General features: G+C 33.1%; 1 protein-coding gene across 1 annotated transcript in view; it reads right to left on the reverse strand.

The window, feature by feature from the left end:
• Dg (Dystroglycan) overlaps positions 1-17858 on the reverse strand; it is a gene marked incomplete at its 5' end in the record, with an annotated part of 473071 nt that overhangs the window by 1873 nt on the left and 453340 nt on the right. The window contains 4 exon segments of the mRNA XM_074178137.1: positions 4946-5417; positions 13096-13431; positions 14184-14402; positions 14506-14857. Coding sequence (XP_074034238.1) covers positions 4946-5417; positions 13096-13431; positions 14184-14402; positions 14506-14857 — 1379 coding nt within the window.

Below are 17858 nucleotides of genomic sequence, written 5' to 3' on the forward strand. Positions count from 1 at the left end.
CCTGATATATTTTTGGGACAGAAAGGTTTTGGCTTTGTACTTCTCCATCTTGATACAAAAAATGGGAAATTGAGTGTTTTTTGTTCTAATATTATCCGTATTTGCTTCTGAAGAGCCGATAATGCAAGTGTCTTACAGTGAAACATCGGATGTCTAGCAGTGAGGATGACAGTGTTCCATGCAAGTGAAATTTTTACTTCTTTCATTAATTATATTGTGTAGAAATCCTGTGAATGATATCTGATTTTATTCCATTACGAATGTTTGGTATACAAACGGAATAAAGAAAAGTGCTTTTCGTACAATTCAGCGTTTGTATAAAAATATTTGTTTCAAAAGTATTTTTGTTTCGTGTAATTCAATGTTTATATGGACATAGCTATTTCGAGAAGGTTTTTTCTTCCAGTTTGTGTCTGAAAGTTACTTATTTGCATGATCTACACATCTTTGTATAGAGTTAATTTTTTTAAATTGATGGCTTCCTGCCTTTCTTTGGAAGACTCCCACATTTTTTGTATGAATATGGAGAATTAGAAAGCCAAAACCTTCAATGAAATAGTACCTACTCATCAATAATAATGTTAGTGATGATATAGTCTATACAGAATACAGAAAATCAGAATTTCATGAAACTTGTATCCAAATCCAAACTTGAACATACAGCTACAGTATTCAAGAATTGATTCATTTGAGCATAGTTAGCTTCAATTACTAAAAATTGTGAATAACATGCCTCTCAAACATCAATAAAAATCATAAAAGTTATGAAGGTAAATCTCTCCCTAGAAGTGAAGAAGAATCTATCAGTTTCGAAAAAGTAAGGCCCCATATTTTCATCAACAAAAGTTATATAATCCAGGCCATTGATTGTGGTTCCTAAAAAACTGCGAATGTCGACTTGGTGAGTACAAAAAAAAAAAAGTATCGCTAACAGTTACTTTTCTAGATGAACACTTTTATATTGCAAGTTCAATAATCTTTCACTTTTGTTTATAATTCAAGATTATACCTATGTGAAGGATGTTATTCAATGAAAAATGATATAAATAAAGGACGGTACGAATTATTTGAGAAAAGATGTAAATTTAAAAATGAAAATGATGAAATTCTTAATGAAAAATCTTAGAGTACGATCCCTCTAGTCTACCACCAACGAATTAAGAATTATTGCAGCAAATTAAAAAACACTATATATCTGCGGTGTATGATGTAATGAACATACCTATATGAACATTGAAATATATAGAAAGCGTCCTTTCAAAACAAGTACTTCATAAGAATATCGAATTACACAAAAATCCCTTTTCTGTATTAATAAGTGTTAATGTGACAAGACCAGAGTTATTTCTTCTGGTGATAAAGTCATAGTGTTATGAAAAAAAAGTGCTTCATCTTATAATGTAATCCAGAACAGGTTGTTTTGCGCGAACTTTTACGAGAAAATTTTATGCAAATTTCTACCTGAAATCATTGATGTTTATCAGAAAGTGAAAGTGTAAGCTGTTATATTGAGTCTTAGAGTTAGAAATTAGTTTTTCTTTAATTCCTGAAGACGCCAACCTGGTTACTGAGAGCATTAAAAAGAGTGCTTGTTTTTGGATGAATGCGTCTTGGTTTTCAAAAGAAAAAAGTATATTATTTAGATTACTTCCCTTTGTCATATCATGAGTATATAAGACACTTTCTTGGGAAAGTTTTTGGCTTTATAACTACTGCATCTTGATACAAAAAATGTGGGAATCTTCCGAAGAAAGAAAAGAAGCAAACAATTTCAAAAGAAGTAACTCTATACAAAGATGTGTAGATCAAAAAAGTTACTTCTTTGCGATCTCTATTGATTGCTTTCTTCCTTTTTGTGGAAGATACCCACATTTTTTTGTATCAAGATGGAGTAGTAGAAAGTCAAAAACCTTCTTTTCCAAAAATTAATAACTCCTAAAAATATAACCTTTTCAATTTATGTGAGACACCATTTAAAAAAAATGGATTCAAATAATAGAGAAAAAAAAAACACTTATGTGATTAAATGTATGTATCTATTTTTATATTATTTTATTCAACAACAGAATCTTAATGTTCCAAATAGCAAACTTGCTTGTATAATGGTGTCGTTTCCCATACTATACAGGGTGTTTTAAATTCGATCCTTACCATTGGGATTCGGAAACTATGAGAGATACGAAGATGGTTAAATTGGGGCAAAGTTGCACATTTACCTGACTAACAAAATTCCGTTGATAAAGTTTTGAAATTTCGAGTATATCCGGAGATATCCGGAAAAAACTGAAATTTCTGAAAATATTTTTTATTTTTTACTGGCTTCATTTTTGGAAGGATTCGAAAACGAATTGCACTTCCACATTGGCACTCTTCCCCTGCTACATAATGGTGTTTTCAGATTTTCTATCCGACGTTTCGTCTTCCGGCCACCACCATCAGCTTCATTTTTTCTCATGAGCGCTACATTGGATTCTTTCTGTTTTGAATAGAAACAGATTTTTACACTCAATGACATTTTATTATTGTACAAGGGAAAAAACTCTTGTAATATTTATTCATCACTACACCAAAGGTTCCAAACAGTGCATCATAAGTATTGTACAAGTCATTGAATTTTTGGCAAAAAATGGCTTTCACGAATGAAGAAAAAGGAGATATGATACAAATTTATTACAAATATGATAGAAATAGTGTTAGGACATCAGAAATGTATTTAAACTTATATCCCGAAAGACGACAACCACATCGAATTATGTTCAATTTATTGGATCAAAATCTCATCGAGTTTGGTTTATTTGAAAAACCGAGGAAAAAATACGGAGACAGAACAGACCAGGAAACTAAAGAAAATTTGATAAATGAGGTATGTACGAGGCAAGTTAGACAATGTGTCCTTTTCAATAAAAATTAATAATTTGCAGATAAACATGAACCCGGGGAAATCCACACATCAAATTTCCTCCTAAACGAATATTTGTCATACAAGTGCATGGAGACTTCTCAAAAAAAGCGGTTCAAAATGTTACAAAATACAGAAATCTCAAAAATTGCATTTGCACAGATGAAAGCACTTTTACGAATTGTGGGATATTCAACCGCAATAACGAACATATTTGGAGCATAAACAACCCCAGCCAGTTCCGAGAAATTCGACCTCAAGTGCGATTTTGTATTAACGTGTGGGCAGGAATTTACAAAGATAGAATTTTGGGTCCTCATTTATTTGACGAAATTCTGAATGGAGAAACCTATCACCAGTTTTTAATGTCGATTTTCGAAGACTATTTGGATGATCTACCTTTGGATAACAATAACAACATATGGTCTCAACATGATGGTGCTCCACCGCACACTACCAGACGAGTATCCAATTTCCTGACTGAAAGGTTTGGTGATAAACGGATAGGGAATAATGGGCCAGTGAGGTGGCCAGCAAGGTCTCTAGACTTAAGTGTTATGGATACATTCTAATGGGGTACCCTAAAAAATATACTTTATGGTCAGAGGGAATATCAAAATATTGAGGACCTTCAACACAGCATTTTTAGAGAGTTAAGAAGATTGAGGAGGAGGGAAATTAATCGTGCAGTGAATAATATTCGAAGAAGGGCACAGTTTTGTTATCATGAACAAGGCCAGCATTTTGAGCATTTGCTGTGATTTACTTTTGTCTTTACATTTAAGTTATTGTTATTTGTTCAAAATTATATTTTCATTGGAAAGGATATAATGTCTAATTTACCTCATATAACCTCATTTATCAAATTTTGATTGTTGATTCTGTCTCCATATTTTTTCATTGGCTTTTCAAACGAACCAAACTCGGTGAGATTTTGATCCAATAACTTGAACATAGTTCAATGTGGTTGTCGTCTTTCGGGATACAAGTTTAAATACATTTCCGATGTCCTAACACTATTTCTATCGTATTTGTAATACATTTGTATCATATCTCTTTTTTCTTCATTCGTGAAAGCCATTTTTCGCCAAAAATTCAATGACTTGTACAATAATAAAATGTCATTGAGTGTAACAAATTGAAAGTCAAATTTAGAAACATCAAAGTGAAAGCCTATTATGATAAGAATTAATTTTTTTCAATATCTCCAATTTTTCGAAAAAGAATGATAACTTATGAAACATCATTGATAAGGTAAAATCTGATTCTATCGAAAATAGAAAGAATCCAATGTAGCGCCCATAAGAAAAAATAAAGTTGATGATGGTGATCGGAAGATAGCAAATCTGAAAACACCATTATGTAGCAGGAGAAAAGTAGCAATGTCGAAGTGTAATTTGTTTTCAAATCCTTCGAAAAATGAAGTCAGTAAAAAATAAAGACCATTTTCCGAAATTTCTGTTTTTTCCAGTTATATCCGGATATGTTCGGAATTTCAAAACTTTCTCAGAAGCATATTTTTAGGTGAATGCACAACTTTGCTCGAATTTAATCATCTTGGTATCTCTCATAGCTTCCGAGATCCTAATGGTATGGATCGAATTTGTAACACCCTGTATAGTACTTGCTTGTATTGTAACATGTTACATTCATACCGGGTATTCAGCGTTTGTTTGAAGGTGATTGACAACATGTTACATTCAGTTAAAATAAAGAATTATTTAATCTAAGGTGCAATGACAATTGTATAAATTTCATTCAATGAACTCATTAAATTTCTGTAGATGCTCTTGCAAAATTCAGTTTGTAGAATAATTAGTCTGATTATAAAATAGAAATCTCTTTCATATGAATTTCGACAGGAAAAACCACAGTGTATACTTTTTTAGACTGGACTCTTCCTGTTTTCACTAACATACTTACAAATAGTTTTATAAATATTTTATTGTTGGACTATATTAATGTAGACTCCTGTAAATTTTATGAATAAAATAAATACACCAATTGAAAAAACTACCAAAGTCAAATTTAGGGGTTGATTCTCACCTTTATTTCCATAACTCTGCCTGCCATCTTCTTCAACATTCATCTTGCCCATGCGTTTTCTTCTATATAAAACAATGGCAGCGATAATTGCCAAGAATAACATAATAGAAATGATAATGGCAGGTACGATGAAAGTTATCAGATATTCATCACTACTGGACTGTGGTGTGGTTTCTTCGGTTGAAACGCCCCCTTCGGGTTTCATCTCCTGGGTTACTCTTGGTCGGCAGTTGCCAATCAAATTGACCTTTATCGTTGAAACCTGGAACTCCGGTTCCATTATTGAATGCACCTTGTGAGAAATTGACTTATCGTTCATGTTGTGTAAGACTGATTCAAGATACTTTATTTTCTCTTGAGGACATCGATTGGTTGCTAGTGACTTGTTGAACCATGTTACAATAGTTGAATCATCTGTTTTCTTGAATGGTAGCAAGTGTATATTACTGGCTGATGATTCACCAAACAAGTCCTGAAAAAATGAGATAATTTAATACAAAATAAAATTCTTATAAAAAACGTATTTACAAGAAAATAATTATTTCGAAATATTCATCTCTCCTAACTACTTACAACGTAGCTTATGTTTAATGCCTATCGGAAAACAACTACTTCCCCGGCTAATACCATTATACCTGACATTATACCATTGAATTATACCTGACAGACATTTATGCAAGAAAACTCACAGAGGTTAGTCTCGCAGATGACTCTCCTTTATCCAGCAGCAGAATCATGCTGAAATTATTCGAGTAGGTAGATCACCTACAGACCGTTTTCGAGGTATTACCTCTCATCAGAGAGGGAAAGATCCGACCCAGACTGGGACTCGATTAATTTCAACGTGGCTCAACTGCATGCATGAAACCTTCATTCGAGAGAAAGATTGTTAAATAGTTACAGCTCCATCTCGTAAACGAAGCGGGGAAGAAACATCCCCGGAACCGATACTCTAACAGAGATCAAACCGTGTCTAAAGACTGTATCGAGGAGATATACATACGAATTAGAAAATAAATATTTCAAAATAAAATCTCAAAATATTCATCCCTCGCAACTACAACTGAAAAAAGTATTTATTTGTTTTTTTCTATCAAAGGCAGCAAAGTTCATGAAACAAATTTTTCTTAGAACTATTTCTTATCCAAACAAATAATACAACATTAAGGCAATAACAGAGGCGGCCTTTGGGGGTAGCGAGTAGAGCAACCGCATATTCTAATGTACCATGCCAATACATTGTAGACTGAAACACATTGTGATGAATTGCTTCGAAAACAGTTCTTATGCTCTAATGAGTAGAAATAAATTTACAAACAATAAAAAAGCATACATAAACAGCATTGGTGGTTTACAAAGTCGAGAGCATTGTGGTATGAAACATTATATCATTTAGCCTACAGTTACGAATCATGCTGGCCTCGAATGTGACACTTATCCAGGCCGTCTCTGCAAGAAAAATATGAATGATAATAATAATACGGTGAAAAACGGTGAAAAAAAAAAAATAATAGCCTTTATTAACCAACAGTTAAAAAACATTTACAGGGTTAACTAAGTATGTTAAAAAAGTAATATCGATCCTTATAATTACAAAGTTACAATTTGAGAAAATGAATGAATATTATAATATAATAAAAAACTATATCAGAAAATTGAAAATTCTCCATGAAATACTGAGATGCAGTGTCAACAATATATTCTAGGGAATCAAAATTGATATCACACAAACTTGAAATTAAATTGAAATTATTGCAAATGCTAAATGGTGACTTGAGATACAAATTGGTTCTGGCCAGTCGGCTGTAAAAAGTTTTTGCACTGCTAGTTCTAAAATGAGGCACACAGAAATTTATAAAAGATAACACCTCCATAGCATCCACATTGTTTTCAGGTAATTTATACAGAAAAATTATTCCAGCAAGTTTACTGCGTAATTCAAGACTTTTGCGTAATTCAAGACTATTTAATGTTATGGTAAGAGATTCACATGGAATACCTCTATCAGGATAGATACCATAAGATTTGAAGTAAATAAACTTTAGGAAACGACGTTGAACTTTTTCAATTAATGTATTATAGCAATTGTACAATGGAGACCATAGAACAGAGCCATATTCTAATTTTGACCTTACGTAGGCTATACAAATATCTAAAAAATGAAAAACAATATTCATATTTCGTGAAAGCAGATAATTTTGCTGTCAAAGGGTCCTCTTATTTACGTAGAGATCCAGCACTAGACTTCATCCGTTAAGGCGTCGCGAAACCGACGTCAATTTTTTTAAATGGTAATCCAGTATTTTCAAATGGTTTTTGAATTCTGCATCAAATTCTGAATTCAGCCATATAGCACACTTGTAGTTTTCCTTGAATACTGATGAAAAAAGGCAATTTTATTGCGTATTATAAAGAGGGTCATGAATAAGTCAAAATAAATGCAATAATGTATTTATCGATCTGTCAGAAAACCTGTCAGATTTGACGAAAGTGTATTCAGTTTTGTGTTGGTTTCTCGTAAAATTGAAAAATGGTTCAATTTTCAAATGCAGAAAAGTTGGATATGATATGTATTTATGGCGAAGCAAGAAGCAATTCAAAAGAAGCAGTGAGAATATACGCTAATCGGCATCCTGACAGAAAATTACCGTCAGACAAAACATTCGCTGGCTTAGCCAAATCTTTGGCACGAAATGGATATTTTAATGAACGGAAGTGAAAAAAAAACAAACACGGCTACCGATGAGAATCACAGTGTTTCAGTGCTAGTTCAAATGGCGTTGGAACCATATAGTTCTACCACACAAGTAGCAATGCATTGTAACGTTTAGAAATCGTCATTACAACGTATTTTGTCAAAAAACAAATTCCATCCATACAAAAGATATTTGGTTCGCGTTGAAGTAAGTAGGATTTAATGAAAAGAACTGCTGAATTATGGAAACCAAATTGGTGGAGTTTCTGTAGAAGTTTCATGTGATCAAGTCGATCAAATGCTTTAGCAAAATCAGTATATATCACATCAACTTGACCACGATTATCTAAGAGATCAATAACATTCTGGGTCAATACAATTTAATTTGTTACAGTGGATCTGTTTAACATAAATCCATGTTGTTGAGGAGATATGATATTACGAACTGAGGAATGTACGTGATTGTAAATGACAATTTCGAGAAGTTTTGCAAAGTTCGATAGGATTGAGATAGGACAATAATTCCGAATATCAGAATATCACGACAAACTCGTGATATCTTCTATAATTCAGGAAAATGATTATTTTTAACTGCAAGATTGAAAAGTGTCAGTAAGGCATATAGGTACCAATACACCGATGCCATTTTTTACAAAAAAGGACGGTATCTCATCAGGACCAGAAGTGAACTTATTTTTTAGTTTACGTGCCGCAATCAAGATTTCCTGTTCGCTGATGTTTTCAAAGTTTATATTATTATAAAAACAATTTGAATTTGATAAGCATGGATGCAAAGTATTTTCATCAACTGCAGAGTGTGAATATGTACTGTAAAAAAAAATTTGCGAAACTATTTACAATTTCATCAGGAGAATCAATAGTGAAGCCATCATATTTCATCCTACCTGGAATACGGGAGGTTATATTCTTGGAATGTACGTTTGACCGCAATGATTGAGGATTAGATACTACAGATTCCTGCATAGAATTTAAATAAATATCATATGCAGCTTTGATTTGATTTTTGATGACAAGTCTAAGGCTCTTGAATTCAGAATTGTACTGCATATTACCGGTTTTTTGTACTTCTCGCGTAGTTTAGCTTTCTTTTTGATATTGAAAATAATCTCGGATGTATATCATTTGGGATATTTATGTTTGAACACTTTGAAAATAGGAACACGTGAATCAATAATATTATATAAGACATCATAGAAATTACTAACAGCTAAATTCACATCATCACAATTCCTAAGGAAAGACCAGTTCGTAGAAAGTAGCGCATTATATAATGCAGGATAATTGGCTCCTTTGAAATTATAATGTTTTTGGTTTTGGTTATCATTTGAGTTGAAACTAGTTTCGCTAATCAAAAAATTATTAAAATCAATAATTAAAGCTGGATGATGAGGAATATCTTCAGGAACCATTGGAGCTCTTGTCTCTTATCTCCTCACATTTCATATTGGAAATGATCAGGTCCAAGAGCCTATTCGAGTCATTCAAGATAGGTACTATTCCATTGGTTCATATTCAAGAAGTTAATGATATTATAGAGAGCGTGTGACTTGTTATCAAGAGCGGAGACACATACAAAATTAGGAGCATTGAACTCACCAATCAAAGCTACATTTTTGGTCTGCCAAATTTCTAGTTGTTCTAATGATTCACAAAATAGTTCGTAAGTCTCAGAATATAAATAACACACACATAAAATTAACGGTGCTTTAAAAAGCACATATAAGCAAATCAATAACGGGAAAATTATTATCAAATAATTCAACATTTACTATTTTTCTCTGAATACTGTTTTTTATAGCTAGTAAAACACCACCACCACTTTCTTGATATACAACATCTAATATACGGTCTTTTTTGAACACTGTAACTTTCAGAAAAATATTCACTATTGGAGACGTCAGACGATAAATTAGTTTTGCATAAAGCAATAAGATCGAATTCCTCCTGACTACAGCAGAATACAAAGCTTCACATTTTGAAGGAATTCTGCGAACATTTTGAAAATAGCAGGTGACTCCATGGATACTGTTGAGCAGTTCTAATTTTTTGCTTCAATTACAGGAATATTATTTTTATATCTTATAATCAGGTTTGATTCGCCAGCCTGTATACGTTCATTTAGTATGTCACGGGTTTTCTTGTACAATTCCTGTTGCTGTGGGGTTTTATCTAGGGATGATCTGATTTTATTCTTGAATCTAGAATTTGCAAGATTTTTTGTATTCCTGATAATATCTTGAACAAGTTTTTCATTTGCGAGACTAATTCTAACAGGCCGTTTTTTTTGCAGAATCAAAACGGCCCAGTCGAATAGGTCTTAGTTCGGATATGTCAATGTTGGGTTGAACGATTTTAATGATTTCCGACACTTCAGCTCTGACACTGTTTCTGACATTCTCTTCTTGTTCAGTTTGATCATGTTCGTCCAAGCCAAAAATGATAAGATTAGACCGACGCTTGGATCTTTCTTCTATTTCAGTTTGACAATCCAAATTTACTTGAACAGGATTATTTATGTGTTGCTTCAAAATTTGAACTTCATCCTTTAATGCCATCAATTCATCACGAAAAGCACTTAGCTGTCTCAAGATAGCAGGAGCACTTTTCATTGCAGTACGACAATCTTTGCATAAAAACATTTATGATCGATTCTGTAGTATGACAGCACGCTATTCAGTTTCACCAAGATTAGTACATTTTTTGCTGCCATGTAATGTTATAAGACAATTGTCACAGCAAACAAGTTTATCATCGTCTTTGAATTCATTTTTACAATAACCACATTTATCCATTTTGGCGGCTCCAATATAATCAGCACACCACTGGTTTAAAGTTCAATACAAGTGCAGAACAAAAATAATGAGAAGAAACGTCGTGGTTTTTTTGTGATAACAACTGGCACCTTATCTACACGATTACAGCAAATTGATGGATAAATGATGAAAGAATCAAGTCCAAAATATACTACAAATGTAGAACTCCTTTTTCTGAACACTGTGATTTTAACACAATTCTAAACCACTCAAACACTTAAACTGTCACATACCAAACACACTGCTTATTTATACATTTATTAAATGATAACAAAATACGTTATTTATAACCATGTTAACTGATTTTTATATGTGATGTCTAGTCTATATTATTTGTACATAAGAGCTACATTGCATGACCAAAAAATTTAAAACATACATAAAAAAATATATTCAAAAACATAATATTTTCCACCCAAAAATTAAATATTTTCTAACTTCATATCTACATAAAATTTATATTTATATTAACACTGAGTTTTACTAAACTCCCATATAGGAAATTTTAATTTCAATACAAATTTATCATTGAAGCTATTTCATAGGTTATGAGAATAATAAATGGTGACAATTAATAATAATTAATTGAAATAATAACAATTATTGTTGCCAATTTTTACCAATCCTCAACCTTCATTGAATTCCTAAACTATTCAAATGAATGAATTTGTATGAATTTAATATAATGCATTTCAACAACCTTGGAAATGAAGGTAAAACAGATATTTATTGAATCATCAGTTAAGTATTGGAGGAAAATGTTTTGGCTTCCTGATTCTCCATCGTCAAAATAAAAAATAGGGAAACTTCCGAAGACATGAAGAAAATAAAATTATCTTCAAAACAAATTTCCCAAAAACTAATCTTTCCTTAATAATATCATCTTTTCAATTCAAGGTCACGTATTTTTTTCATTAATGCCATTTATCCTTATGACAAAATGAATCTAAATAATTGTTTGGAAGAGTTTATTAGTTTCTTTTAGGTTCTGTGCTAAATTGATATAAAACTTTTAGAAGTTTTTAACAGATTTTAATACTATAAATTGTTCTGTAGTTCACATATTGGTAATATGATATTGCCGAAGATGACGATATCTGCTAAGTAGAACGAAATTGACCATCTGTTATGAACATTATACTTCCTGATATTCATTCAATACTGTGAAAGTCACTAAGTCGTCATCTGAGAAGTTGTCAATGATATATCAACTTAGAAACGTTAGATATATGTTCTTATATGGGAAGATCTTTCTACATTTTGAACAATATTACTAATAATGCTTGTTCTGGTCTGAGTAAAAAAGATTACAATACTATATTTCAGAAATGTAACTGGTAGTTCATAAAAAACTAAATGTTTTCTATAATTTCTTTGAAAATTTCTATTTAGCTAAGGAAGTACCTACATCTAAATGGTATATTTCCACGGAAGTAAATTAGCGCAGTAGTAGTATGCCTGACTGATAATTCAAAGATCATGAGTTCGAATCCACCTTCATACGGATATTTTTCTCGCAATGATTTATCTAATTGAAGATGAAATGATCTTGCTATTCTTCATATGACTGACCAGACTGTGAATAGCCATGACGCTCCCTAAATAGCATTTATCCTCTCAAAAACATCTAGTTTTCTTCATTTCCTGTAATCGCCAACTTAATTAGTAAAACGCGCGTCGAGAAGAGTATTGCATTTATGATGATTGAGAAAAGTACTTTTTTTGGATTTATTTTATGCTAGAAGTTTTAGTTTCGCTTTTCCATATGAATTTGTCGATAAAGACACCCAAAACTATTTTTCTATATATTTACATTGGTTTGACTTCTGACACATACTCTTTAATAAATTTGTACATTATGTCAAAGTTAAAATATTTTTTTTAGGTTTTCAAAGACAGAAATGTTTCAATTGTTCAATTTTTGTGAAAATATTTTTTTCACATCATTCTGCCAATCACTGTAATACAACATGCAACCTCTTTATTTGCAAATAATATGTTGATCTCTAATCAAATCCAATTATAAATCATTTTAATAAAAAATGATTACCCTACGATTATTTTGACCTTTTTTGACAACTTCATCTACATTATTCTGTTATTGCCTTTACAAAAAATTAAAAAACAGATATTGAACAGATGTAATTTTTTTCTAATGAGAAAATTAGGATTTTTTCATTAACCTTGTTATATTTTTCACCTCCCAGGTGAAAATTCTAATAGTGACCTCCATACAGTTGTAAAAAAGGTAAACTTCAACTTCATGACGGTTGAATGGAAGAGCAAGCTCTGATTGCGTTACTCAAATGACAAGATCAGAACCTGAATTCTGCATTTTGACAAAAATGTAGGATATCATTTAAGAACTGCCTGTTTTTTTTATACCTACTATATGTTGTACTGCATTTTTTCAATAAAAGCAATTATTATTATTCTGATAAATTATTGCGTAGATTCGAAATACTTTTTACAAAGAAAAATTTTCTGTTTATCAGTAGCGAGTCGTGTTTTATATATTTTGACTATAAGAAAAAGTAAAAACCTGTCTTTCCCTTCAGAATTGGAAATAAATATATATCGCTAAATATAGGTATGTAATGTTCGAACAAAGCAGTACTTACCACTAATTTTTCAACAAATTTTTTCTGCAATGAAGCACTATTGATGAAAGTCTCATGCGGCAACTCATTGATAGTCATACTAAATTCTACATTATAAGGTGTTTTTGCAGCAGGATAAACGAACACTTCCAAACTATCAGTAGCTGGAAGTCCACCACTATCGACACAAATGAGTTGATATTCACTGCGGCCAACCTTTCGTGGTATACCAAAAAATTCCCTATTTTTATTGTCAAATTGTAACCAATTATCAGGAGGTATTGGCTGTCTGTCTCCAGTTAGTAATGATATGTTGAGCATTCTGGGATCTACATCTTCTGGATCATAGAATGTATCCTAAAATATAAAGTGACAGTCATATAAACAGTTTTTTTCTGAATTTAACAGTTGATTGAGAATAGTGGCCTCTTGGATTACCAGTAGGTATATAACTATCGACAAAAAGGTATCCTAGCAGAGATACCTTCGGTGAAAGTCTGAGCGGAAATTTTTGGTGATCAGTTCCGCATTTTCTGCATTTTCTTCCTCCACGACTCAATTATGTAACGTTTAGACAATTTCTAGAAGACATGTTGCCAAAATTGTTAGAGGACCTTTGTAACTAAGACGAAATATGAGTTTTACACACATCAGGGCACCTGCTCACTTCGTGTAACCACTCGTGAACATTTAACTGATAATTTTGACATCATTATATGTCCAAGATACACCCTGTATACTTGGATATTTTTTGTAAATGCCCTTGTTTCGGAAAGCCCTTTACCGTTTAAAAAAATCAGTTTTGAGAATTGACAGGGCGAGCATTCTGAAACGTCCAAAATTTATAAATACTACATGTTCTTGAACTTTACTTTTCAAGCCAAACTTTTCTGGTTGATTAGAAACTTTGACTCCTTCGCAAAAAATGTCTATCAAAAAATATCAATATTCATCTAAATAATACTTTGAAAATATAAAATACTGCATTCAAAAAACACACTGTAATGTGAGATTTTCACCTGTTTCAAGTGTAAATCTCGCATTGAAGTGTGTTTTTTGAATACGTTATAAATATCGGTCAGTTCTATCATATTATATGAAATACTTACATCTTTTACTTTGTACACTAGTAGTTCTCCAACAGTAGCATTCACATGATCTACAGGGTTTCTCAAAATTGGAGAGAAATTCATAGGAGGTGTGACTGGTGTCATTGGTTGCTCGCAAACTCCCAGCTCTCGGAAAGTAACTTTCTTGACTCTCAGTTCAGGCGCAAGTGCATGATTCAACTCTCTAGAAGGATCTCCTCTATCGTTGGCTGTCAAAGTCTGAAAACAAAATAACAAATCAATATTTCAATATGTCTGAGTGAACACGAAACAGGAATAAACTTTCAAAATATACAGCTCCGTATACATTTTATTGTCTCACCTTGAAAAGTTCCTCTATTTCAGTCTTAGCGCAGTAATTCGTTGGTATGGAATCATTAGACCAAGTAAAGGTAACTGGCTCGTTGGTATAATTGATTCGCCTCACAGTGATTTCTGACATATTTGTATTGAAAATCTTTCCCAGAGCTCTCAAAACTCTCAAAGACCAATCAACGTAATGAGAAAATTCTTGGTGTTTTTCTATTCTGATATAAACAGAAAATTCGTGGTTGACTACCAAATCGAGTTTATGTTGTTGGACCTGGATATTGAGTTTTTCTTGCTCTGATCCACCTTCTCTATCGAAGGCCTTAACCCAAAACACCCACTTTGATACATCCTCTTCCAAAGGCCTGAAAAATATAATTTCATAAAATTTTTATTGTAGGTACCTTAAAAATATATTTTCAGGTTGGTATCAGATATAAAATTTACGAGTAGTTTAAAAATTATTGAAATAAGCAAACTGCAATTTATTCATGTAGAAGGCACGCATATATTCAAAAAGAAAGATGTTATTGGTCATCAGACATACTCTCTCATGCAATTTATTCCTTTCATTATAGCTCAAGCTCACACATTTAATGATCACTTATAGATTATAAAAGTTTGACGATATTTACCACTAGGAGTACTTAAAAAATATTTTGAAATCTTAATATCCTTTCATAAAGGATAATCATATCGCACCTCGCACCCCTGCAAGAGTAACCTTGAAAGCAGGCAAGTATATTAGTACATTTCTGTTATAAGTATATTTCTGTTTGTTTGTTTGGATTTGTTATTATTCATGTTTTCAGATGGTTGTGAAGGGAACAACTTCCATTTAGTAATACAAAAAGCTGTCATAAAAGTTCTGAAACTCAGTTTGTCGATTTTGGGAACCCCACTATGGAATCTAATTCCAATATTGATTTCTACGTTTTCATTTTGGCTTTTCAATTCCGTTTTTGGCATTTCTGAAAAGATCTTTATGCATTTTCGTTTGATTGTTGCTGAATCTATTACAATATGTAGAATTTTTCTCTTGAACTTGAGAAACTCCTTTACTGTGTCACGCCCACGCCTGGTGGGCGTGGGCGTCATCTAGTATCAACTACCGCCCAACACTGAAAAAACTATGATTAGGATCGGTGTGAGGTATTTGAATGATTTCTTGAAATTGCAGCCTCATGGGCTTATTGCGTTTTTCCCCATCTTTTTCATGACAACCATTCCAATAATCTTGTAATCTGTACTTGTTTGTACAGGTCCCATGCTGGATGTAAATTATATTCTTCTCTACATAGTTTGGGTTGCCCATTTGCATTTCCTGCAGTTGACGTTTTCGTTTTACAGTGCTATTTTGTTCAGGTGTCCTCTCAATGGACAGTGTTCAGTGAATAGCAACTCAGTAGTTGTTCTGAGCCAATCCCTGCTTTGTTGAAGCGATTTTTCAGTTCTTGTTTCGGGTTCTACCTTTATTGAGTGGTAGAATAGCGTAAGCTAAACTCCGCCAAGATAAAAATAAAAGCCATTTATTATTATTATTATTATTACATAAGGTTTTTCTATATACTCTCTATGTTTTCCCAGTACTCTGTTTCTTGAAGCTTCATTTTCTAATATGGTTCCGTGCTAAAGACTTTGGTACCCCCATAGCTAGGTCAGGTCCTATATATGGAGTTGATGATCCATTACTGGATTACTCATCAGCTTTTGGCATGGCCTCAGTGCCCTGGTACCCAGTATATAGTCAATCTATTACTGTCCGCCAGTTTCCTCAGTTCTTCACGGAATTCCCAAACCAGTCTTTATGTCACTTTTGGGTTCGAAAGTGTCCCAAGTGCATCCTGTCTGTCTGTGAAAATATTTATTTGCTCAAATTGATTTTCCTTGTAATGTGCAAAGGTTGTCATCCTCCCTATGGATGACAACACTCAGAAGTCGACACTTGTGCGAGCTAAGGCTTGCTAATGCCATGATTGGTAGATGTTATGAGAAAATATAGATACTTTCAGATAAGGCTTGTTATTTTGGATAAAGATGCACCTAAAATGTGAAAAAGGAGAAAGTAAAGACGTGTGATTGGAATAAAATTTTAGATTTCTGAACAAGATTTTATCGAAGATATTTGTGATATACCCGAAGTTTTAAGTAAATATTATATTTGAGGCATAAATTCGATCAAATTCTAAGGTTCTGCTCACTCTTTTCTTCGAGTACCGTGGCGTAGTACATCAGGAGTTCTTGCTACATAGTCGTAAGGTCAACAAGGAGTATTATCTTGAAGTTATGCCCCGCTTGCGAGAAGCAATACGAAAAAAATGTTCGGTATCTTGGAAAAACAATTCATGGCTTTTGCATCACGATAATGCACCTGCTCATTCGTCATTGCTTGTTCGAAATGTATTGGTCAAAAACAACATCGTAATCATGCCTCAGCCACCGTATTCATCAGATTTGCCTCCCTGCGAGTTTTTACTGTTCCAAATAAAATTGAAGAGATCCATGAAAGGACAGCGTTTCGCGACGATTGAGGAGATAAAACAGAATTACTAAGAGAGCTCAAGGACATACTGAAAAGTGCATATCAGACCTGCCTCGAAGTTTGAAAAAAACGCTGGCACAAGGGTATTGAATATGAGAGGTAAATTAATATTTTTGAGAAAAATTAAAATTAACCTCATTTTTTGAACAGACCTCGTATTGTTCTCGGTCTCTTACTCTTCCTGATTTATATAGATGATATATCAGCAGAGGTCGGGATGTTTGAAATTCATTAATATCTATTGAAAACACTTTTCAATCATCAATACAAAAATGCTGCGTCCTGACGCGCATTTTGCGTTAGCATCATCAGGAGATGATACTAACTTGGTTACCGAATCGCGAAAACTAGAACAAAATGTTGCCTCTTGACGCGCGTTCCGCTAACCAAGTTAGCATCATCGCGCGTTGAGAGACAGCGTTTTTGTTCTGGCGAGGGAAAAGTATTTTCAATAGATTCATTTCATGCTGGAGGTTCCAAATTCTATTTAGGTTAGGTCAAAAGTGAGGGGGCCTATTCGATCCTCCACCGCAACCCGCAAGGGTTTATTGTGGCTCACACATATTCAAACTCGACCAAATGAACCCAGCTTCCTGACGAAGCCGATTAATATAGGAATGTAGGCTTTAACGGCTGGCATCAATGTTTTGGATGGTTTCCGGGTGTTGCCGTGGTCTTTGGTTATAATTTCCAAACGTTTCGACCGCAACTTCATCTTCAGTGGCGTGGTCGGAGTACTCTTCTTGACTTGTCAACCGAGTTTCAGCCGATTAGTTTATATGGTGAGTGATCTTTCAGGTCAGATGGTAAAAGTGTGGTTCTAC

Source organism: Leptinotarsa decemlineata, unplaced genomic scaffold, assembly GCF_025532065.1.
Source record: "Leptinotarsa decemlineata unplaced genomic scaffold, Ldec_3_MD MMD2_tig00003348_RagTag_RagTag, whole genome shotgun sequence".
NCBI classification, from domain to species: Eukaryota; Metazoa; Arthropoda; class Insecta; order Coleoptera; family Chrysomelidae; genus Leptinotarsa; species Leptinotarsa decemlineata.